The sequence below is a fragment of the Aptenodytes patagonicus genome, chromosome 1 (genome assembly GCF_965638725.1).
Source record: "Aptenodytes patagonicus chromosome 1, bAptPat1.pri.cur, whole genome shotgun sequence".
NCBI lineage: Eukaryota > Metazoa > Chordata > Aves > Sphenisciformes > Spheniscidae > Aptenodytes > Aptenodytes patagonicus.
In genome coordinates, this window is record NC_134949.1 from 68,155,470 (window position 1) to 68,179,992 (window position 24,523).

The following is a 24,523-nucleotide window of genomic DNA, read 5'->3' on the forward strand; positions in this document are numbered from 1 at the left end:
GCACGTGCACCGTGAGGACAGCGGCCTCACCGCCGCTGGCCGCTCTCTCCCTCAGGGAGAGAGGCGCGGCGGTCTCCACAGCCTGCGCTCCGTACCACGACATGGCCGCCCCCGCGGAGCTACGACCCGAAAGCAGCTCCCCAACCCCGCCCACAGCGAGCCATCCCGGCTGACTTTTATCCGTACAACAAGATGGCGGCCACCTCTCGCCGACCTCTGCACGAAGCCAGAAGGAGGGGCTGCGGCCGTAAAGCAGTGCCCGTTTCCCGATACCCAGCTGTCGCAAACCGGTGAATGGCTCTGGAGAGGGACCGGGGGGGGGTGGGGGACACGAGCCTGTGATTGTGGCACGGGGGGGGCGGCGGCGCTAGCGGCGGCGGCTCCTCTTCCTCCTCCTGCCGCCGGGGAAGCGCAGCCTGCCGGCGAGGGAAGGGGGAGATGGATCCCAACAGGATCATCCAGGCTCTGAAGGGCACCATAGACCCCAAGCTGCGCATCGCCGCCGAGAACGAGCTCAATCAGGTGAGGGGGGCGGACGGCCCCGGCCGGGACTCGCCGGCGGCCTGCCCCGCCCCCGCCCCGCCGCGCCGCGCCTCGCCTCACCCCGGCCGCCGCGCGGCACGGGGCCGCCCGGCCCCGCCGGCAGGGGCAAGGGCGGGGGGGGGGGTCGGGGTGCGCCCCCTCCTCCGCGCCGGGGCGCCGGGACCGCCCGCTCCGCTCGGCAGCGAGGGGCTGTGGGGCGGGGGTCCCCGCGCCGCTGCCCCCCACCCCCACCCCACCCCCCCGCCTCCGCGCGGGCTGCAGCGGAAAGCGGGGCCGGGCCGGCGGCATCCCCCGCCGGAGCGGGCCCTTCCGCGCCGGCTGTCAGCGGCCGCCCCGCCGCCGGCCCGGGCGCTCGGCCGCAGGGCCGGGCGGCGGCGGCCTGGCAGCGGGGGGCAGGGCCGCTCCGGGCCGGCTGCCGGGACCCCCGGGGCGGGGTCTGCCGCTGCGAGACCTGCCGGCTCTCGGAGCCTCCGGCCGGCGGGCGCGGAGCGCGGCCCCGGCGGTCCCCTGGTCCGCGCCGTAGGTGCCCGGCGGCCGGGCGGGATCGCTGCCCTCACTCAATGTTGTCCTTAATTTTGTGACCCTGGGAGCCAGCCGGGCGTACCGAAGTGAAGTGCGGCGATCTCATCCTCGGCGTGGCCTGAGCACTAGCGTTCAGTGTTTGGTGCTGGAAGGCATGACATCGAGCTCCGCTCTGCTCAGATATCTCTCTTGCTCTTACAGATGATAGATAGCAGTGACTCTCGGGGATTCATTTTGTCCCGTTCAGCAGCATGCCGAGTAAAACTTTGAGAAAGGCACGTTAGATTTTTGTGGGTCGTATTTATCGCAGCATCTCACGGTTAACGTGGCGGCAGTATGCACTGAATCAAAACTGTGACCACAATCTCAGTCTGGACATTTGAAAAAAGAGAAAGTTCCCTTGCACAGTGGTAGTAGAGCTTTAACCTCTATACTTCCATGGAATATTTGATCAATTTTACTGGAGGACTTGGATTTTTCGACTGCGTTGATGTGTTAACAAAATGGTCAATGAGAATTGGCTGTCAGGAATTACTGCTACTTCAGGATTGCTACTCCGGCTTAATTTTCTATTTAGGCAACTTAAACTCCTTCTGAATTGGCTATAGCTAATCCTTGCTTTAGCAGTTGGCAAGTTCCTTTAGTAAATCAGTGGATTAAGTGCTGGGCATTGAGAATGCTCTTGCGGATGGTTAGATAAAAATGCAAAACTTTTTTTCTTTATTTGGCATAGTTACTTCAAAAATTCCTCAGTACCTATTTTTATCCCTACTATTAAGGACTGAGAGGGAAATTATAAATAATTGTCAGCAGCCTGTTGCACAGGAATCAAAAATACAATAATAAACTGCTGCATGTTTGGCAGGCTCAGAACAAAGAGGCAGCTGTCTGGATTCCTGGGTCCTACTCCTAGTGCTGTCATTTTAACACCACCAATAAGTACTGTGAAGCTCAGGAAAAATTTTGAAAGCGTTTTAAGATTGACATCTGTAAAATGTTTTAAGTTCAAGTGATGGATAATGTAATTCTCATGAAAGACAGGTTTCAGATTCAAGAGTGCAAGTGTATTTATTGAGAAGAGGTGAAGATACAGATTTTTATTTAAAATAGCTGACACATTTTCTCTTTTCTAACTATCATAAAGAATGAATCTTGAAATTAAGACACCTATTATTGTGTAGGCTTCCTGTTACTAAATGAAGCATGATGTATCTGACTGACATAATGTACTGATGCAGTGCTGGGTTTGACATGACTCTTTGGATGAGTGGAACAAAAGTGCTCCTGAGGAATGTCGATTAACGTGGGCCTTTGACATCTTGAAGCCTTTCAGTGCTTTTGAAGGAAGACTTCAGAGCGACATGTCGGACTCCCATGTATCCAATGATAGTGTTGACATGTAACTGTGTTCCTGCAAGTACTGGAATCCAGATGCTGTTCTAGCTTTTATCTTGTTCTAGCAAAGGAACCAATCCACCAGCCAAACGGAATACCTTCCAACAATAAGTATTTGAAGCGGTAATACCACACTCGGCCAAACAGAACAGGGGTCACCTTTATTCTGTGCACTAGTTAAAGTGATGCGGCTCCTGATACAAGCTAATGGGTATTGAGGTAAAACTTCTCTTGTGTTAGCCCGTCTGCAGTGTACATTTGCTTTCAAGTTTGAATCCAGGTAGTGACAGGAGCTTCCCAGAGAGTATAAATCCTACCAGTCCACCAATACAGCACCTCTCTGTAGGCACCTCATTGCTTGTACCAATACAGAGAGTCCTTTAGAACAGTATCATAATAGTCCTGACTCCATAATTTGCTTACAGTGTAGAGTATGGGGAATGGAGTTCAAATGAATGAAAGCTTGCCTACCTGTAAAAAGTCCCAGCATGTTTGAAAATGCCTCTTTCTCTTCTGTATGTTCCTGCACCTGTGTAAAGCTAAATCAGTGAAGTTGCTGTCTGCTTTCTGGATTATCATCTAACTACATTCAGAAATGGAATTAAGTTTCCTTTTTTATTTGCCCTTACTATATCTGTTGGAAGGCTGTTTGCGAATTTTCTTCCTCCCGTAGCTAGAAACAAGTGTTGGTTTCCAGCCTAAATTAATTTATGGTCCATTTATATCCATTTGTGCCAATCTTACTTCTTAACTAGAATAGTTTCTTGTTACCCGCTCTGACATGTTTGTCAAAGACTGATCCCTACCGGCCTGTTTTTCTAGCCTCAACAGGCTGTATTTCCTTTACCGTATCATAAAACTGAATTTATGAAATCTAATAATAGGAGAGCACAGCTCTTCTCCGCACTTGTGTCCCTTTGAATTAATCTTTCTTGTGCAATCTGGTCATTTGTGTTTGCAGCATTCCAGAAAGCCTCACACTCAATGCCACTAATACATTATTTGATACATCCTAAAACTATAGTTCTCTTCTTTGTGTCCAACGCCTGCATATTTCTTATCACTTAATATACTGAGGTCCTTTTATCCTATGGTTGTTCATCACTAAGAAGCCTCCAGCTTTTAGGAGAAATTCCTATTATCCTTGAGTGCATGACCATGTACTTTGCCCTATTACCCCACTCCGTTTTTGTTGGTGCAGTTCTAAAGATCATTCAGTTCTTTGTAGGATTTTTCTGATCTTTCTCCTTGGATGATGCATGCTACTTCTGAGTCATCAACAAACGTCACTTCTCTCAGTGACCTGAACACAAATCTAAGTGTAGGATTTGTCTGAAATGTGATTCTTGATAAACTAGAACAGTAATTTCCTGCCAGGTCAGTAATCTCTATCTATCATGTAGCTGCTGTCATTTCCCTTTTAGCCTGTTGATTTTCTAAGTGTACGCATCTTTCTATCCCCCTCTTTTTCTTTCATTTTTTCCCCTCATTTTTTCTTCAGCTCTGTCACATCATAGTCGGTGTGCACCTTGGGATCATATTTATCAATCACACTGTACCTATTAGAACAGTCAGTTATCATACCAAGAAAGATACTCAATTTCTGTGCACCTTTCTTTGATATCTGTTCTAGGCTGTTACTCTTGTTAGGTTTGTCTCATGGACTTCAGGGACTTTGCTAGTTTTATTTATTTTTTTTTTAATGGCTAAATACTGCTTTCATGTGCCAGTTCTTGGAGTGTTGTGGAATGTACCGTCTGGTTATGTGAACATACAAAGTCATCTCTGATTCCAATTCAGATAGGATTACCACACAATTTTTATGCATTAATCTTCATTGGCTCAACCTGCTGTAATACATTTCTTTGGCTTGTAACAAAGGAGAAAATAAGAACACAATTGCAGAAATACAGCTGTTTGTTTAATTATTGAAAAGGAGTTGCAGAATGTGGCTTTGATGGGAACTCAGAAGCAGTGCTGGAAGAAGAGAAAGCAGTGTGAGAAGATTGCCCAAATACAGAAGAGTCCAGAATAAAGTTGGGCTTCCTTCCACATCTTTGTTGAGCTGGCTTCCATAGTAGGCGGGGTTCTTAAGGTCACTCTGAAAGTGACAATGAGCACCTCGTGTTACCTAGAGGAAGGACTCACAGGTGTTTGTATTGAAGACCGATTTGATGAGGAAGGTGACTTGCATGGTTAGAAGTGCTGTGAAAGTGGAGTTTGAGACTGGACAAGTTTGGCAGCAGGACCCACAGAGGAAAGAAGCTCAGGTAGGTTCTGATACGTGTTTATTTTCACTGTGTGCAAAACCACGGTGCATTTTCCCCTCCCTAAATGATGGCTTTGCATGTAGGCAGGGAAAGAAGAAAGTGTCTTTTGAAGTTCTAGTTTGTTAACAACCTGTCTGTGACTGCCAGTGTAAAAACCAAGAGAGAAAATACTATTAACAACTGCAAAAATATTCCCAAGTGTGACAAATACTGATGGAGTTTCTAAGTAACACATTTTCAGTGCACAGCAAACAGAAAATAAAACTTAGTAAACCAGACAGTTGAGCATTCAAATCAAATGCATGAAAGCCTGAAAATAATCTTTGTAAACAATTAATTGCATACATATTCAAGGTACAGTTTTTTTCTGTGTGTTTATCTTTGCAAACAAAGATGTAGTGCCTTGATTTTTCAGCAATTTTTATGTGCCATACTTGGATTCAGAGGTACAGAGAAGGAGGTGGTGTTTACTGCTGGTGGAGAAGGATAGTCTTGGCTTCACTTGCAGAACCTGAGGGAAGGCTCCAGTTTTCCATGTCCATTGTCCTGTCCTAGATTGTCCTGTTGTTGTTCTGCAGAAGAAGAAGCACCTTCCCGTGCCATTCTGCACTCAGCCACAGTGGTTGCTGTCACTGCAGTGGGAAGGAGTCACTGACAAACGTGATTATGGAACAGTTGCTTGCTGTGGGCTTTAAATGTGACAGCAAGCAAGACACAAGAATTATACTTACTGAAATGAGTTTAGTAGTATATAGTGCATGATAACCTGGGAGCCAAATCTGAATGTTAGATGTGAAAGGTATTTGCTTCAGTAGGATCCATTTGGGGAAACCGTTATGTATTTTTCCTGCTTATCTCTTCTAGTATTCTAGTCCTTTACATATAACGGTGTTCACCTTGCTGTTTTTCAGTGGCCCATCTCAGGCTTTCTTGGGTGGCATCTGTTCTATGCCTAATCAAATGGAAGAGGAAATAGGCAGAAAAATGATGTGTTCACTGACGTTTTGAAGAGTGGAGCTGTGATGCTGAGGTGGGGAAGAATGCATGTTAGGCCAAAGGTGAAAGGACAGAGTGCAGAAAGCTGTACAGCTGCAGTGCACAGATCCTGAGACAGTGGACACAGGTGGAACAAGATGCGTGGGGACATAAGCATCTCCTTGGTCATTGCTGTAAATTTACTCAATTGTATCTTACCAGTGCTGTGTACCTCTTCTGGTTTAGCTGCTAGCCTTGCACATTGCTGTACCCCATCCTCTTAATCCCAATGGTAATTACATGAGGGGGGTTTTTTAGCATAAATGCTCTGATCTGTGATACATGTAAGAGTAGTCAATACGTGTTTTACACAGCTTTAAAATAATAATTGTTCTTTATAAGTACTCAGTGAAAGTTCACGTTTCAAAAACTTGTACTTCTCCTTCAAAGTAAACATATGCCCCCATCGATCAGCACCTTCATAGAAAGTTTTACCAAATCACAACAATGTGAATTCAAGGCAATGTAATTATTCACAAACTGCACAGAGCAGCATGCTGTGTTACGGGAGTTGCGCTGAAGGTCTTTTTCAGCCATCTGGTGCCTCCCTGCGGCTCCTGGGCACGGCTCTTCAAAATCAGCAGCTAGCTTGCCATTCCTTCCGTGGGACTGACGATATTCCTGCTATCCCTTTGTAAAAGTTCAGGTGCACCTGTAATGATACAAATAACTGTCTTGCTGAACTCATCCAGCTCCGAGGTCTCTTCCTTGTCTCTTTCCATTTACACAGTGCACACCTGACAATTGCTCTGCACCTGCTCGCGTGATATGTACGGCTTTACTTGCTGGTGTCCGGGAGCCTGTTGTATGGTTTCCCGAGCAAGGCAGGGAAGGATACATCCCAAGATCACAATTAGCCTGACAACTAAACCAGCGAGAATGTGCTGGTATAGGAAAAATGTTGCCGCATGCAGCTTTTTAAAAAGTCCTCTGTTCCAAAAATTGCAAGCAGTGTGTAGTTTTCCTGACTGGGTTTGTTGCTGCACAAGTGAGCAGGATGGTATTTGAGCTTCACAAATACAACAGAATCGGGTGTCTTGTTTCTAAAATGGGCACACAATCTCTGTTGATCTCTGCAGCGTTCATGTTTCTGATGATGAGTAGAAAAGGAAGCTATGTAAAAATGTGAATTATGGGATGGAGTGAGGAAACTAGGGCATTGTTCAAAGTCGTGTTACAAAGGTAATGATAATAGTATGGAGTAGAAGGATTTAGTGGGAGCTTGATACTGTGTCCCTGTGATCTCTTTAGGGTTGTCAGTATGTGAAGTGTAAAGAAGCCCTCATAGCAGTGTGCTGGTAGGGATGGGGCCCCCTCTGAGACGCTGTGCGTACCTTCTGCGTAAAGTGTCTTTTATCACTCCAAGCGCTTGCTGAGAGGATTTGCTCTGCAGGCCAAATAACCATATTTGTATATATCCTGGCAAAACTTCAGGGGTAGCGGCTGTGCACCAGCACAAGTGGTACCAATAAAGCTTCCTGGAGTAGCGGTGACTTTAATGTAGATTCAGTAAAAGCTGTGTGCACAGAGAAGGGGAAGTAATTTATACTGTTATCACTGTGTCCACCCTAAATGTGATACTGGTAGGATTACTGCAGGAAAAAATAACAACAAAACCACCCCCAAAAAGGTTACATTCTTAATCAATGTGGTTTTAGTAGTAAAAGCTGTTCGTAGACTGGGTCTGAGGACAGCATATTGGCACTATTTCGAAGAAAAAACACGATTAGAGTTCATGCACATTTTTGCTTTTCTGTGCTCCTGGGATTCCTCGTGCTTTCCTTATCTCCCTGGCAGTTGGGTGTTGAGTGCTAGAGGCTGCCGCAGCCTACTGCAGCCCCATGGGTCAGAACCCACCAATGTTGTACAGATTCTGTCCGGTAGCGACTGAAGGACAAGCTTTGGACTCCAGTATACTTGATTAAAAGGTGATCTTGGGAATCCAGTACGCTTCAACCAGTTGATGTTGAAAGCTGGTATTTCAGTGTGTCCGTAGATAAATGGAGTTCCTCTGTTGTCTGTTACAGCTTTTACTTTATTTGGAGCATTGCTTATGGATAATTAAAGTTTATAGGGAAGGAAATTGCAGGAGAGTATGCTTTTCATTTGCCATTGCTGCTTTTATCTGAGATCTGAGATTACTCTATAAACATCAAATGAGTCTCTGAGCACAGAGTAGGTTAGAATTACACTATCATTATAATGAGTAAAATGAGGGCCAGAAAGTTAAGTGATATGGTAAAATTATTGAATGATAGCATTGTGGCACAGCTGTTACACTTCGGCATCATGAAAGCAATGTAAGTTTACCTCATTATGGAAATGTTAGATCAAGGAACTGGGTGCATGAAGAACAGAACGTACCTCATTTCACAGCTTTTGAATGAGGCAAAGTTTACGGGAGGATGTAGTACACTTGTACTTAAAGCACAGCTCTGGAAACAACCACGGAACTGCCAGGCATAATCAGCTGGAAAGAAATACTATAAAAGGTGAAATAAAGAAAGCTTCTGCCATCTAGCCCCAAGAAACATCTGTCTTTGAACATAAAGCACATGGATCTAAGTGATGAAAGATCTGACCTACTAGTAACTACTGACGTTGCCAAGGCTTAGCAGTAACTGCACCATGCTGAGTCAACGATTCTTCACGTTGGAGGACCCCTGTTGAATGACAGCAGTATAATGCTATCAGATTTTCACATCTTTTAAATCTGGTGTGCTTTGCTCAGAAGTTCAGTGAGCATTGTTTTCTCTTTGAAATTCTTCAGCTGTGTCGCTGATGTAGTGTTTGAAAAGTTCCCAGGAAGGCTGTGGGTTTTGAAGTGTTATCTGTCTACACATGATTTTAATTAAAAATGGTTATTCTGCTGCGTTTCCCCAGTTTTTATTTTTCTGTTAAGATGCACTATACATCTAGTCCATTAAAAGGTAGCTGTATAATATATGACTAATGCAGTTACTGTTTACACTTGAAAATAATTTTAAATGGTTTTCTTAATCTCTTCAAAATTCAGTATTGCTATTATACCACAATCTATTTTGCAAATAAATGGTATGTATTGATGAAACATGTCAATATCCATTTGACTTATGAGGCTAAGTTAAATAATTCAAAGACAGATCTGTAGTGCTTCACATTATGCATTCTCAGAATTATTTAAATATTCATTATCACGAGTCTCTAATAGAGAGCCTTGTCACATTACTTATTCTACCCATGTGCCGTTATATGCTCAGCTTTTACAAGTAATTATTTGGATTGCTGCAGATCTGGGTAAATCCAAGTGCTAAAACCTTTCATACTTCATAAGGAGAGTGAAAGAACGCTGCAAAATCCTTAGTTAGTATTTCTTATTCAGCTTGTGATAATACAGTCGTCTTTAAACATAGTGACTTGCTAACTGTGTTTTATATGTATTTCAGTCCTATAAGATCATCAATTTTGCTCCAAGTCTACTGCAAATCATAGTATCAGATCAAGTTGAATTTCCAGTGCGTCAAGCAGGTGAGATAAAGTCCTTGTTTCATTTTCTTTCAGTAGAAAGTCAGTCTGTTAGTTATTTCAACAGAGTATTGAGCTGTTGCGATGTAAGTTCATGTTTGTTCTGAATGCAGAAATGAAAAGGGTCTATCTTTGCTGTTTCTTTCCTACATGAGGGTCAGATAAAACCATGGGTACAGGATAGAGTCCTGCTTTGGCTTCCCTGTGTTTGTAGTGATCCCTACTGGATTGCTGCGATACTGATATGAAAAGAGAATGATTTCTGCTCAAAACTGAGTACCCAGGGAACCTTAGGTATTCTTTCTTCTGGTGGTGAAGAAGTGGTGATGCCAAGACAAGTGGGAATTTAAAAAAAAAAAAGTGGATCTCATTTGAATACATGTTTCTCTATTTGAATCCCTTTTCCTGGAAAAATGAAAGTTTCTGAAAAATGAAAAAAACCCCGTAGTTCCCTAGGTCAAGTGTAGCCACATATGCTTAGTCAGTATCTATGGTGTCCGCTCACAGAAGTAGATATGAAGGAAGGTCACATCATTGGTAAGTTACAAATTTATAGTCTAGGCATGTCTAGAAAGATTGCCCAACTGTGTGTGTGAGTTCAGGTATGGTGATGCAGTTAACTTGAGGGTATACGTTTGTGTAAGATCAGATTCAAAATTCTCATAATCTAACTACTCCTATACAATATTTTTGACAGATAAAGAAAATATTCAGCTTTTTCAAGACATTGATGAATACTGTTTCGTTCACAGGTCTGTTTTTATCCTATGGAACAGCATTTCCCATAGAAGCACTGCTGGGTTTTTTGTACAGATCCTATTAATCCCCTGAGTGTGTTGGGGCATGCTGACATATGCTGTTTGTCATGCTGGCGTGTATTTTTTCAAAGATAATCCAACTTTGAATGGCATTGTTAAACCATTCTGTAGTAAAGTTTGATGCTTAATCTAGACTCCATAAGGTCATTTTTATAAATTAATCTCTCATTTCAGTATCATTCAGGAAAAAAAAACAGTATGTAGAACACAATTTTTTAAATTTTTGTTTTATTTTTTTATATTTTACAGAGTAGGCGTATAAAATAGAAAAGCACATTTGAATTACATTTGTAAGTCAACAGATTTCCCTGGGAATTTTATAAAAACCAAGAATTTGTTTAAGAAGAAGATCTGTGAACAAAGTAAATTAAAGTCTTGGGCTGGTCTTTCTGGACCTGTTTCTTGTCTGAATATTCTGGCACATCATAGACAAAGAACTGTTTTTCCTCTTGCTCCTATGAAATATTTTACAAACTACGTGTTTTCATACTTCACAATTTGTCATCACTAAGAAAAATGATTGTAGACAAGGATATCTTATTTATACTTTAAAACCCTAGCTAGTAATCAACCAAAATAGTACAGGGATAAGAGTTTATTAAGAACATTCCTTTAATGTCTTACACCATATTTCCTATGTTTCCTAAAGCACGCCTACCGGCGTTTTAGTACTGAGGCATAAATGCTGCTTTATTTTCAGTTGAAGATTAGCTTTATTTTTCATGGTCTTTCATGTGAGACAGAAGGGAACAATTCTAAGGGATTATGGGAAATCCTAATAGCGAGATAAAGCTTAGGGAATTCACAACAAACATTTCTGTCTGAATAGAAGGTAGGCCACGTGCCAGTTTCATACTGGGCATTTCCCCAAGCAGAGTGTCCCATCTGCGTGTGCAATGATTTGTTTACACGAGCCTTCCAAAACTTCACTTACTGAGCTTGAGTAGTTGTTTTAGGGATGAGTAAAAATGCAGATAAGTAGATTTTTGTTTGCTTGTTTAGAATGATGGAATATTACGTCCATATGGAAGACTGCTGTAATAAAGAATGTACCCTGATAGAAGCTGGCTGAAATACTGTCCTGTTCTGTTTAGGACCAGGCACTTGAGCCTGATCTTGTGTGGTTTTCTGACTCAGCTGTGCTTAGTGCCTATAATTGTTAAGAACTCATGCAGTGGTTTTCTGTCGTCTTTTCGACTCTCTGTTCTACTTTCAACTGTACTACATGTTGAGCACAGAGTAATGTGGAGATGTGTTAGAATTAAATTATTATTTCCCCAATGTTTATACTTAGCTGCCATTTACCTGAAGAACATGGTGACACAGTACTGGCCAGACCGTGAACCACCTCCTGGAGAAGCAGTATTTCCATTCAACATTCATGAAAACGATCGTCAGCAGATTCGTGATAACATTGTAGAAGGAATAATTCGTTCTCCTGACTTAGTGAGGTACTTTATATTGTATAGAGATATTTCTACAGCTCAAGTTTTCAGACCTACCAGTCTGGAGGTAGTTAATATGAGAATCTCAATTTCTTGGGAGATGAAGCAAGTACTTCTTTTGAAAATGTAATAATAATTTTACCACTTGTTTTTCAGAAGTGTATTAACCTGGCTAAGAGCTCTGTGATGTGATTTGTCCTCTTACGGTGTAGTTTAAAGTGTTTTCTAACACTTGCTGTAGTGACAGCCTGTCTATTTGATTCAGAGCAGATAGTATAGAGGGCTGTCTGCAATACAGAATTACCCATTCAGAGAAATACTGCCCAAGATCATTTTTTTTTTTTCTAGTAGCCCTTTTCTCAATTACTTTTGCAATTTTTATATGTAATCCCGGTATTTAAATGTGTGTTAGCATTCTTGGTTTTAAGATGTTAAAAGAATGAAGAAATGCTGTTCTCTTTTTGCTGGAAGAATAGTTAAGATTCACAGACATACTACAATCTAGATTGTTCACTGCACTAATTAAAGTGAGGCTGATAGCATGGGATTAGGCCATAGCGTATAGATGTTCATCTTTGAAAAACAGAAGAAAATATTCCTCTTCTCTCCTCCTCCTCTCCACCAGCTAGGTGCCCAAAGATGTCTTTTTTTGTCAGTAGTCATATCTGGAGGAGGAGTGAGTGTCTATAGATTGAAGTTAGGATTAGAGAAAACACTTTAAAAAAATACTGAAACACCAGAATGCATTAAGCTGCTATAGCATTGCTGTCACTGGAGGTCTTTATGAATAGATTAGACAAACACCTGCCGGGACTGCTTAGATTCTGCACTGAGACAGGAAAATGCACTAAAACATCCTTTCCAGTTCAGCTTTTCTAACATGCTCTGACACAGATGTCTAGAATCCCCACTGAAAGAGATAGTTGCTCCTTGCCAAGGTTGTGCTACAAGGTAAGGAAGCTTGTGTTGTTTCTGTGATAATGTAATAAAGGCATGTAGTTTCCCCTGCCATCATGTCATAAATACCAAGGCTAAGTTTATACAAAAGAACACAAAATAATGGAAGTTTGAGGAGTTTTTTTGCAAACTAGTTCAGGCGTCATTTCATAACCTGATATTCAGAATGCCCTGACGTTACAATGACAATCTACATCTAAAAGGATTGTTGAAAACCCCAGGACAATCACCTGGAATAAAGTAGAGGGTTTCTAAATACTGGCTAAACTTGTAGATTTGTCAGAGGTTAAAAAAAACCAAAGAAACTTTACTGGAACTAGTCTGATGCTGTAATACTGATATTTTTCACTGTTTGCTTGAATAAGGGGGAGGGGAGGAACCAAATCAGCAATGAGCACAAATTCCAAAGGCTTGAGGGGGAAGGTAAACTTGTACAAAGCTAAAAGGATCAGTAGATGGAGGGCCCCTTTTACTGAACTGCTTTGTAATAGTGGCTCCTTATGTAATGGACTGCAAGAGGATACCCAAGGAAAACTAAATATAGAAGAAGCAATATTTTCTGTAGACCTTTTTTTTTTATTTTTTTATTTCTTAGCGGAGCCAAGAGTATTTATTTACAGCTTCTAGTTCAGTGCCTCTCAGCTTTTTTAGTCACACCTCACTTTAGACAATTAACAATCCTGTCTTGCCTCACCGTTGTGAGTAGCATCTAAAAGTGTGTGGAGGGAGAGGAGTGGTAAGATGTTTTTACCTAATTGGCTCTGCCATATGCTTCAGCAGTTGAGGAGTGCTGTTCTAGAAGAACCCAGGAAAATTGTAATTTCTTGAGGAACGTCTGGCTTGGATCATAACACAAGCCAATATTGTTTAATAAAAATGTACAAAGTTGTGTTTTTGTGGTTGCTTTCAGCCTCATAAGCATGTAGAAGTATAAACACTCATTTTTGAAGTACAAAGCTAGCTGGTTTCATGAGCAATTAATTGTTTTCAAATATTGCCTGATGAGTGTGGAGAGGGAGGAGGAAGGGAGAAAAGTAGCTAAAATGTTCTGAAATTAGTTTCTTCCTTAAAGTTAAATCCCCTGGGATTTTTTTCCTTGCTTTTCCTCTGCCACTTCCCAGAACTCTTTCAGTGCTGTCAAAATATGTATGATACTTGTGTGATATGTATATTGTGACCAATAAACCAAGATTTGGGATCTATCCTTTAATATTAAACACTATGCCATGATCTTATTTACTTAGAATATATTTCTTTTTCCCTCCTGCCATAGAGCCCAGCTGACAATGTGCCTCCGTGCTATCATTAAACATGACTTTCCTGGCCATTGGACAGCCGTGGTAGACAAGATAGGCTACTACTTGCAGTCTCAGAACAGTGGGAGTTGGCTTGGGAGCCTCCTGTGCCTGTATCAGCTGGTGAAGACTTACGAGTAAGTTGATGTCCATCAGTAGATGAGGAATCAGTACTTTTAGTCTCAGCTGATCACTGAGAATGACATTCTTAAGAGCACTGGCAGTCCTACAAGTAATTCAGATAGAAAATGGGAATTAATAATTGTCATATGCTTCCTTTCCTGCAAATAAATGAAAACTATTCATCATCTTTATATCATCAGTGAATTGAAAGCAGAGATGCCAGCAATAATCGGTATGAATTTTCTGGAGGCTTTGTACTTTTGATCTGATTTAACCCATCTGTGAAAAATTTCGTAAATGTTTATAACTTCCTTTGTTTGAAGATTCCCCAAATGCTGGATATATGAATGCAAATTATTTTCCAGTTCTGTCATGAATACAGTACTGTCGTTGTCATATACTCCTATTGCATATTGTTACCTGTACCGTCCTCCTGATAGTCTAAACCCACGAAGCGTAAATTAGAAGTGTAGTGTGCTCTCTTGCTCATTTAAAAAAAAAAAAATTATCTGTTGTTAGAAACATATGTATAAACTGCACAAAAGAAATAAAAATGGAGAAAGAGAGAATCTTTTCAAAACAAAGGAATTCTCTTTCCCTTTCAATTGCTGGTCACTCCTATTTGTTCAGCACCCAACTTGGGTTTGGCATTGGTACGAATGTCAGAGAAATTCAAGTCCCTGCTCCTCTGAGCTGACAATTCAGTAGTAAAGAACATTAGTTCTTTCTCCCAATAGCTGCATTTATATAGGGTAACATTTGTTGTTTTTCATTTCTCTGTTTATAGGTTAGAGAATTTGCACAAATTGTTGAGATGGGGCCTAGAGGAGGGGAGAGTGAATGAGCGAGTACTGGGTATTAATTTATATATTTTTTTTAGGGTACAGAAATTAAATTTCTGGTGGGGAATAGACATTAGAATCTCCAGTGTGTAGATCCTGGACCAATATTTTTGTTTCCTTTGCAGATACAAAAAAGCAGAGGAACGAGATCCTCTCATAGCAGCAATGCAAATATTTTTGCCTCGGATTCAGCAGCAGATGATCCAGCTTCTGCCTGATAACTCCCATTACTCTGTACTGCTTCAGAAACAAATCTTAAAAATCTTCTATGCTCTTGTTCAGGTTGGCATCTGTGTAGAGGAAAAACGAAACTTTTACTTCGCTGGGCACAACGACCCCCTTCAGTCCACTCATGGGTGTGATTGAATAAGAATACCAATTTGGATGGGAAAAGTCATGTACAATAAACAGCTTTTATAAAAATATGTTCTTTATAGATTTTTCTACTTAAAAACTGGTCACATGACCCCCAGATTAAATTTTTAATGAACCTAGGTACTTCTGCGCATCATATCTGTAAACTTACTGGAGAAATGTTCCTATTTTTTTAAAGTCCCACATAACCTGATATAAACTGTATGGGTATCTAGACTGTGCTGGTTGGCCTCTGAAAGTGTCAGTAGTGCATATTGTAGTACAACTGTCAAGTAGTGCACTTCAGTAGGTGGCATTTCTCATTACCTTCTGAAGATCTGGCAGAAATTATTTATCGAGGCACATGCATTTTACAGAGATGAGTTTGGCTTTTACAGGGATGAGTTTGGTGAGGAAGTACTTTTACAGAATGAGCAACGAAACAAGATCCTACATGAGGGGCAGCCTGAAAATTCTTACTGGGGGTTAAAAAGCTAAAAGTTTGTTATTAGATGGGGGCAGGATTAAAAAGATCCCAAGATCATATTTTACTTTTCAATAGCTCGCCTGAATATTGTCACTGTGCTTTGGATTTTGTGGAGAAGTAAGATTTACTAGATAGTGGCTAGGTAGTAATTAGGAGTACAGTTCACTTACTAAAATGCTATTGGTTTACCCAAGCCCTGTAGTATAGCTACTGCCGTGGTCCCTAAAAGTCAGCTGGGCTATTGTGAAGAAGAGGAAAAAATAAAAAGAATTGGCAAGTTCTCAGACCAAGGAACTTTCCTCAAATAGTGTCTGCTGAGAAATTCCTCTGTAAATTATAACAAGAAGGATGCAATTAGAGTAGTATTGATATCTAACCTAATTAGTTTTAATTTTACTTAAAATCTCACCTTCCTCAGAATGTAACTACTGTAGAAGTATCTTCTACCTTTCTCAGAGAAAAATAGTGTTTCGTGTCTGTGGTTTTTTTTCTTATTTCAGTATGCGTTGCCACTTCAGTTGGTGAATAACCAGACTATGACTCAGTGGATGGAGATCTTCCGTACTATCATTGATAGAAATGTACCTCCAGTAAGTTTTAGTTTTTTAAAGACCTCTGATACTTGCGTGTTGGCATTTGAGGAACAGTCAGTGTGAAGGTTTTCTAAGTGTCCTTTTTTTTAAGATGTCATCTATTTAAGATTCTTATCCTTGGAATAAGTGGTGTTTCTGACAGAAATGTAGGAAGATCATGTAAGCTGTCAGAATTCCATTGTCTGAGGTAGTGATACCGTGTAAACGCCAATCTGGGATATTTTGGAAGTTTCCAAATATTTTAGCCAGTTTCTCTCAAACAAGAATCAAAAGCTCATCCAAACTCATCATTTGTCTCCGTTCCTCTTTGTCTTTCATCTGTCCTTCATATTTCTTGAAGAACAAAATAAAAATAGTAATTAAATTTTTGTTTGTGTGTACAACATTAACTGGCATTTCCGAAGTTTTTTAGAAATTTATTTCACAATCTTAACATTGTTTTAATAGCTTTTGCATTAGTATATGGTTAGGGTGTATATATTTGGAGGAGTTAGTATCATGCTTAATTTTTAAGCCAGAGTGCGCACCACTGTGTAGTATTCAAGTATATGTGAGAGTTTCTGTTTTTTAAATATGCATAATTTTGAAAATTAAAGTACAGGCATTGTACAAGTATTGCACAAGTTATGTTGACTAATTAAGATATTTGGAAGTTCCTGAATGTTATATAACTGTTAACAGTTGATTAGTTTACTCAGCAAGGAATGTTTAAAGCATCATTTCTCTCAACAATACACACAGCTAATTTAAAATATATGTATTTATTTATAGGAGACTTTGCAAATTGATGAAGATGATAGACCAGAATTGGTGTGGTGGAAATGCAAGAAGTGGGCATTGCATATTGTAGCTCGTCTGTTTGAACGGTAACAAACTGACAAACTGATTAAAAACTAAGTTGGGGTTACAAACCTGTAATGTTACTTGAGGTGCAATTAGACAAGACAGTTTAGTTGATTTAACAGCTCATGGTCACTGAAGAGGTATTCCTGCTGCTGTCCTCTGCCTTGCACTGGCACGGCCACTGGTCTGAGCTCTTAGTGAAATGATTTGACTCTCTAAGACGGCAAGAAACTAGCCCCACAGGAAAAGTACATTTTTTTAATTTTTTTTTTTTTTTACTGCATCAGCTACGAGTGCTTATATTCTCAAAGATAAAGGCAGGGGAAGATCTGAAAAGAAATCCATAAACATGGAAGTTACAGAGCTTGTGACAAAACAGTGGCTATATTTACTTGACTATAGTATTGTACTTCATGACAGTCTAAGAAAAGAAAAGGGAAGTGGGGCATTATATGGGAAATAATGGCTTAGAAGGAACCTGTGGGAAAGGATTCCTTTGGGGAAGGAAGACTACCCAAGGTCCTATGTGTTTTAGAAAGTACTGTGTTTTCTTGACACAGTAGACTTCTCACAATGTAAATATCTGTGTCCTCTTCTTTTAAAGGTATGGAAGTCCTGGAAATGTAACTAAAGAATACTTTGAATTCTCAGAGTTTTTTTTAAAAACCTACGCTGTGGGCATACAACAGGTACGTACAGTTCATTTGTTTCTGAACTAGAACATTTTGGCTGAACCAATGTATTGTTTTCAACAGCGTGCTCGTATCAAAGTTCATTCATTAAACAAAAATGAACAGAGTCAGGCAGGTTTTCCTTTTAGTGACTGAGAAGTTCTTTAGAACTTGGCGCCATACAACTGAGGTGTAACACCACAATTTTCAGCAATTCAAAAAAACCCTGCAGGAAAATTCTCAGAAAAGGCGAGTGCTGATAAAATGGTATTATCACCATGTATAAACATTCTAGATATAGCTGAGAGAAAACACTATTGATGCAGAGGCCTCATGTCATAGAAGGGTGTATTTTCAGGCCAGTCTTTAGTAAGTGCTTTTGCTGCAAATAACTTAGGCACAGTAATCCAATGATACTGTTTTATTTCAGGAAGATACAAGCAGATTAGAAAGTGTCTGGAGAACAGCAATAAAAGTTATTTTATACCTGGAAAGCATATTTTATGAAAATACAGCATAAATTCACAGTTTGCAAGGAAATTATTTTTGTTGGGGAATGCTAATTATTTGTGATTAACGTGGTGTTGTGGAGACGGTTCGGTTCTGATAAAGTTGCACAGAAGAGAGGCAGTTCCTGTCAGAGTTTTCTGTGTTTTTCTGCCAGCTCATCTGTGGGCCCCTGGGAACGTGGGCTTCCAGGCTCTCAGCATCTCCCTGGTTTGGTGGAATGGCTATAGCAATTGGGTGCCTGAAAGCCCTGAGAGCGCTGGCTCCCAAGCTCGGATGTTTTTGGCACAGCTCCTCCTGTTTCTCATTCAGCTTGCCATACACTAGATGACTAGGAGCGGTAGTTCCCAGGCTTTTGGCTCAGCTAAAGCTCTTGGGTGTCCAGCCTTTTGGGTTACATATTCCAAACAGGCTCCTAAGAAGCCAGGAAAATGCAGTACTCTGTCCTGCTCGTGATTCTGGGCTCTTGATTCCCTTTGGCCGGTAAACCTTGAAAAACACCTGGGAATGCTGTTTTTCAAGTGACAAGTGTTTGGCTAATATGTATTTCCAGAATATGTGGCTCCTCAGCACACTGCCAGGTGAAATATCCCTGACACAGCATCTGCAGGCTTTGCACAGTTCAAATTTCCAGTGTCTTCGATGCAGGATGCCAGGCTGTTGTTGTCACTTCAAGTCAAATTTAAACTAGATTTCAAAATACCAGGACTGTCTGCAAAACAAAAATACTTTTCTCCATCCAGTTCAACAACAGAATAGTTTATCCATCAGCATATTAATTCTGTCTAAATATGTAAATGTTAAGAACGAAAGAGAGGAATGGTTGTGGTAAGGCTGTAGGCATTAAATGAAAAGAAAAGGGAAACAGTCTAATATCTGTTCTAAACTCCTTGCAACGTTTAACTCCTGAGTGGAGAAATAGACTCCCATGGGCAGTTGTCATTTGAAATACTTAAAGTTTGTCTGTTAAGAGATTAGGCTATGTAGCAGAGGGAGCAGTTTAGCTTTCAAGGTAAATGGACTGGACAATCTGCACATTTCTTCCATTTCTGGCTCTTAAATGCTGATTTGTCACATTTCCTTGCAGAGTTAATAAGAATTCTATTGTGAATATTACATTACTAAACCTTCATTACTTACTCATCACTTGTTAAGTGCTGACATCGTGCTAGAGTTCATATGAGATATAGACAATTCTTGCCAAGGAGCACATTGTATAAAAGACTTAAGATCAGACTTAGTACTCCCAATGAAGGAGTTATGTTCAAAATAAGATTTATTATAATGTTGTGAAGAATTATGAAGCAGAATTGTCCTTCTGAAAATATATGACTATTTTGTTATGCATTGCCCTTGATTTTTATTGTTATTCATGTACATGCCAATTCTTTACACTTATTAACACTTAATAGTTCATCTGCCATTAGTGCAGATTAGTGGCTTTGTACTATAGGTTTTTCTTAGTAGAGCAAGCCTTTATATTAAGGAAGCTTTGTGTGATAGAGTTTGTGATAGCACGCTAGGTGATACTATCTGATGGTTACAACAGGTAATTGAAGTTAAGGGTTTTGCATCTCTTCCGATTCACAGATTTAGATGCTAACCTATTTTTCTTTTCTAGTTTAGTATTTCTATTCTTATCGCTGTTCTTCCAAAGTAATTTATCTTCTTTAGGGGCCTGTCCTTAAAAAATGAACGCAGACACCACTAGCAGATTTAGAAGCCAACCAGTTTGAAAATCTCACTCTGCCTTTTCCTTATCTATTCCAAATTTTGCTGAGGCCTGTGTAAACTGTGCGCCTGTGAATATTGAAGTGTATCTTCGGTTTACAATCACAAGTGATCACATGGTGGGGCTAGTAGTAAAGGTAGACAGGTACATAAATGCTTGCAGGATTAGATCCTTAATATTTAAATGATTTCTGATTTTTGGATCAAAGGCATTACACTGATTACTAACACTAGAACCTCTGCTGTAAAACTTTATTAATCTGTCCATGTACATTCACTAAAGAGGTGCACTGCATGTCTATGCATGAGAGAGAATTTTCAGTCTTCATTTAAAAATATCAATTTGTCGTTTCTTTAGGTTCTCTTAAGAATCTTAGACCAATACAGGCAAAAAGACTATGTTGCACCACGTGTTCTTCAGCAAACGTTAAATTATCTGAACCAAGGGGTTATTCACTCTGTAACATGGAAGCAAATGAAGCCACACATACAGGTCAGTGCATAAAACCCAGTCATAAACACTGCATGTCATCAGAGCGATTAAAAAAACCCAAAAAACCCACCAGTTTTGCAGTTTAAGGAAGGTTTCATGAATCTTTCATGCAGCAGTCAATCTGGGCAAAGAATAGCATTTCTGCACAAACGTGGTTGTTTTTTTCAGTATTATGACTACCTTTTATTGCAGATATTGCTAACTCAACTAAAGATTCTGTTCCGTAAGTTCTTTATTTTTATTTTTGAAGTCTGCCAGACAGTCATAATGTTCTGGCTTTTATTAATTGCTAGTGTTCAGAATTGTCTAAAGATTTGGAAATTCGTAATTGATTGTAGTGCAAAGACAGTGGGCAAAGAGAACATGAACTATGAGGAACTGGACTGTGTTTTAAGGACATGTTTTATAAGTGAACTAAGAACAAGTGAAAAGTGTTTTTCGTGCTTTTATTTTTTCATATCATAAGCTCCCCTGTTGTAGTTAGTTAATCCCATGACTGTTAAGAGGAAGGACTCTGAAATCCATTCTCATGTTAAGTGTTGCATTGGTGAGAACCTTCTGCAGAATGTGGTGTTCTACTGTTTATAGACTATGTCCTGAAGTATATTTTGTGCATGGTACTGTATTATTATAAAGTTAGATTATATAATTACTGCTCTCTGGCACTGTTGCAAAAGGAAACTATGTATATTGTAAGTTTATTTCTGCTAGCCAAAATAAAAGAGCACTGGTTAAAAGAATTTTACTGTTCAGAAAAGTAGGTCTAGTAAATTAGTGCATAATGGGGGGAAGCTGTACTGGAATTTGGTTTTATGTGTACTTACGTGTATTTGACTTCTCTAATATTAGAGTATAACAGAAGAAGTGATATTCTCTCTAATGTGCTACAAAGATGAGGATGAAGAGCTCTGGCAAGAGGATCCATATGAATATATCCGCATGAAATTTGGTAAATGTTTGTGTTCAGCATTTATTTTCTGCTTTCATCATAACTGTACGCTATAGTCCCAATTAACAGCATAGCCACTGTAATGTCTCTGTCTTCACCAGTGTCCTGAACAACAGGAAGAAGAAAATTTGTTTCTTAAATCTCACCAATCTGTAGTTAAAGGAAGGCAGATCAAGTGAGTTTTGGCCATTTGGCTGGTAGCTTTAAACTAAATGATTCTCTTAACGGTTTTTTCTACTTCACATGTGCTCAGTGCAGCCTAAATAGACTGGCTTGCTCACTTTTTAATGCCAGTTTCAGAATCCTGAATTGCAGATGTGCCAGCTGTCTGCAAGTTCTTGCAGCTCTCACTTTGACCAGAAGAGGCCTGACTTGCTCTTTCCCTATTGAAATTGTTAATGTCTTCAGCATTTTTTTGCCAATTATTATTACTAAATTGTAAGATAATTAGATATATGTATTCTTTCAAAAGACGCAGTGCAAAATCTTGGGAATATCACATAGGACCATATTAGGAATAACTACTTCTAATAAAAGAGTCATGTCATTGAAAAAGAGAAGGGTACTTTAAAAATACAGCAAATTTAGCTGAAAAACTCCAGTAAGTCCAGCACCACAGAGATATGTAGCATTTGGGAATTTTTAATTAGTTGATTTGGGATTAGCATATGTGAAAACAGAATTTAAATGTTTGTAGAATAATTAAAAAAACTTGGAGAGTTGTTATGCAAAAAATTAATCACGATATAGTGTTGATCACTGGGGTACAAATACGTTGCTGACTTTTGGTATATGAATTCATTACAATTTCTTGTGTAAGTAGTGAATCCTATTTTTATATGTAGCTGAGAGAGTTAAATACAAATCTGAATTGTATAGTGGAAGGTAGAAAAAAACCCAAGCATGAAGGTACATTAAATTGAAGCTTAGTGAGGCACATTTGGGTTTGGAACAAGAATTCCAGTAGTCTGGTAGTATTTCTTAATCATGTTTTATCTTCAAGTTCTCAGGAAAAGTTAGTGTGTAATTTTAACCACATTTTAAGATTACCTTTTTAGATCTTTTTATTTAATTCAATTTGTGTAGGGATGTTTGGATTAGAATATGTTTGGCAGCACAGATTTTTTTTTCAAGATATAAATTATATTTTCAATATGAAAGGAGGTTTACTTGTAATGAATGAAGCTAAAAAGCTTCAACTTTCAGCAGATTTAAAACTAACCCAGATCCAAGTAGTTTTTACATACAAAAAGTTTCCCATGAGGTTTTAATAAAATCAAGCCAAAAATGTGTACATATGGTACACAGATGGTACTGGAATGTATTGTTGTTCTTCCTATAGTGGTTTTAATTTAAAAAAAGCTAGGATTTTTCATCCCTTAAATACATGGTCTCAAAAGAATTAATGAATAAATAACGCATTCCTAATAAAGGGAATGATGAGTGGTCAGTAGATTGGTCAGTGGTCAGACAAGAAGTAAATGCTTTCATAAGCTATGTGACATAAGCTTGGGTCTGACTCTTTAACCATGAAGTGAAGACAGCCGTACCAATAGTTTTGAAGATTTTGTGATATCCCACAAACAAGATGGTTTATAAAAATTTTACTATTATGTCAATCAGAAAAGGAAATTTTTTTTTGCCTCTTTTTTTTTAAATTTGTTAGATGTATTTGAGGATTATGCATCCACTACAACAGCAGCACAGAATCTCCTTTATACTGCTGCGAAGAAGAGAAAAGAGGTATGGAACTAGCAGTTTTTAATTATTTGAGTTTCCTAAATAATGTCATTTTCCCTTAAATTTGAAGATGCTACAGGAAGCTAGTCTTGAAAAATCTATTTGCTAATACATAGTCAAATGCTTTCCTGGCTGAGTGCTATCAATTTTGGGAGAATTAAAATAAGCGTGTATAAATAAATAAGTAAGTAAGTAAGTGGATTCCTCTTACAGCTTTAAAATTAACCTGCCGGATACGAACTGAATTGGAATAGATGTACTGGTATTTTCCCAAGTTTACAAACAGCCTCTGTCACGGCTGTTCTGAGCTTCCCAGACTGTAGCAGGGGGAAAAGTGAACCTGATCCTTATTAATTTTCACTGATGCTATTTAAAATCCTGTTGACAGCAATGAAATTAGCAAGAATGAAACCGATTTCATACAGCTGCTCTTTAAATGAGGACATAACTTTTCTGTAGATCTTTCTGTACTTACAGTGATCTGTGCAAAAGTACCCGGCCAAGCCCTGGAAAGCATATGTCAGTTTGCTAAAAACACGAACTTTTTTCTGGGTATCCTTTTAACATCCAGTAAACATGGAGCTCCATTTCCAGATGGATTTTCAGAGAAGAGCATAGTCTTTACGTCAGGTGGAATAGCCTATGACCTTTCTACTTCTTTATTGTCAAAACAGTCCTTGCCCACTGACCTTCTCATTTTCATAATTTGTACTGAGAACGTCAAAATGTCATAATATCTGAAAAGCACATAATGGGTGTGGAAATTACATTAAACAATTGGTTTTACCAAGAAACCTTTCTAAGTCTAGGCAACTTTAGTAGTTTCTGCCAAAATCAATAGATTAAAATAAGTTTATGAGGTTTTAGTCCAAGCTGTGCTTGAATATGTATATGTTCATACATATGTGCACACACATGTATGTATTTATATATGTGAGACAAGCCAGAAGAGAAGTTAAGGGAAAAAAATGGGTGAGATACTGTTTGAGCCTCTTGCTCTTTTATCACCTTTTTTGATTTGCCTCAAGACAACAAAAATACCTTATTTACTATTACTGTTGTGAAATTTCGAGATCAATTTAATTTTGACAAGTTTGTCTGAAAAGTTGGAAGAGAGACCTTCTAAATTTTAACTATGGAAAGATGCTACACATAGTATCTCACAGTTGCTTTGGCCAAGATAAAATTTCTACTTAAAAATGTCATATAAATTTTTTAACTTAATCGATGCTATTAAAATAATTTGACAAAAGGAGATTGTGTGTTTTCTGTCCTGCATAGGTATTACCAAAAATGATGGCATATTGCTACCAGATTCTGACAGAGCCAAACATTGATCCAAGGAGAAAAGATGGAGCTTTGCATGTTATAGGATCCCTAGCAGATATTTTACTGAAGGTAAGTGG

At 39.5% G+C, this 24,523-nt stretch overlaps 1 protein-coding gene across 1 annotated transcript in view; it reads left to right on the forward strand.

Annotated features, from left to right (window-relative positions):
• The first annotated feature begins 379 nt into the window (after nt 1-379).
• IPO8 (importin 8) overlaps nt 380-24,523 on the forward strand; it is a 48,513-nt gene continuing 24,369 nt past the window's right edge. The window contains exons 1-12 of the mRNA XM_076340736.1: nt 380-522; nt 9,191-9,272; nt 11,382-11,538; nt 13,763-13,921; nt 14,875-15,031; nt 16,091-16,180; nt 16,955-17,049; nt 17,631-17,715; nt 20,294-20,428; nt 21,278-21,377; nt 23,044-23,120; nt 24,399-24,515. Of these exons, the coding sequence (XP_076196851.1) occupies nt 439-522; nt 9,191-9,272; nt 11,382-11,538; nt 13,763-13,921; nt 14,875-15,031; nt 16,091-16,180; nt 16,955-17,049; nt 17,631-17,715; nt 20,294-20,428; nt 21,278-21,377; nt 23,044-23,120; nt 24,399-24,515 (1,338 nt within the window). The 5' untranslated portion in view covers nt 380-438. The remainder of the gene's footprint in view (nt 523-9,190; nt 9,273-11,381; nt 11,539-13,762; nt 13,922-14,874; nt 15,032-16,090; nt 16,181-16,954; nt 17,050-17,630; nt 17,716-20,293; nt 20,429-21,277; nt 21,378-23,043; nt 23,121-24,398; nt 24,516-24,523) is intronic.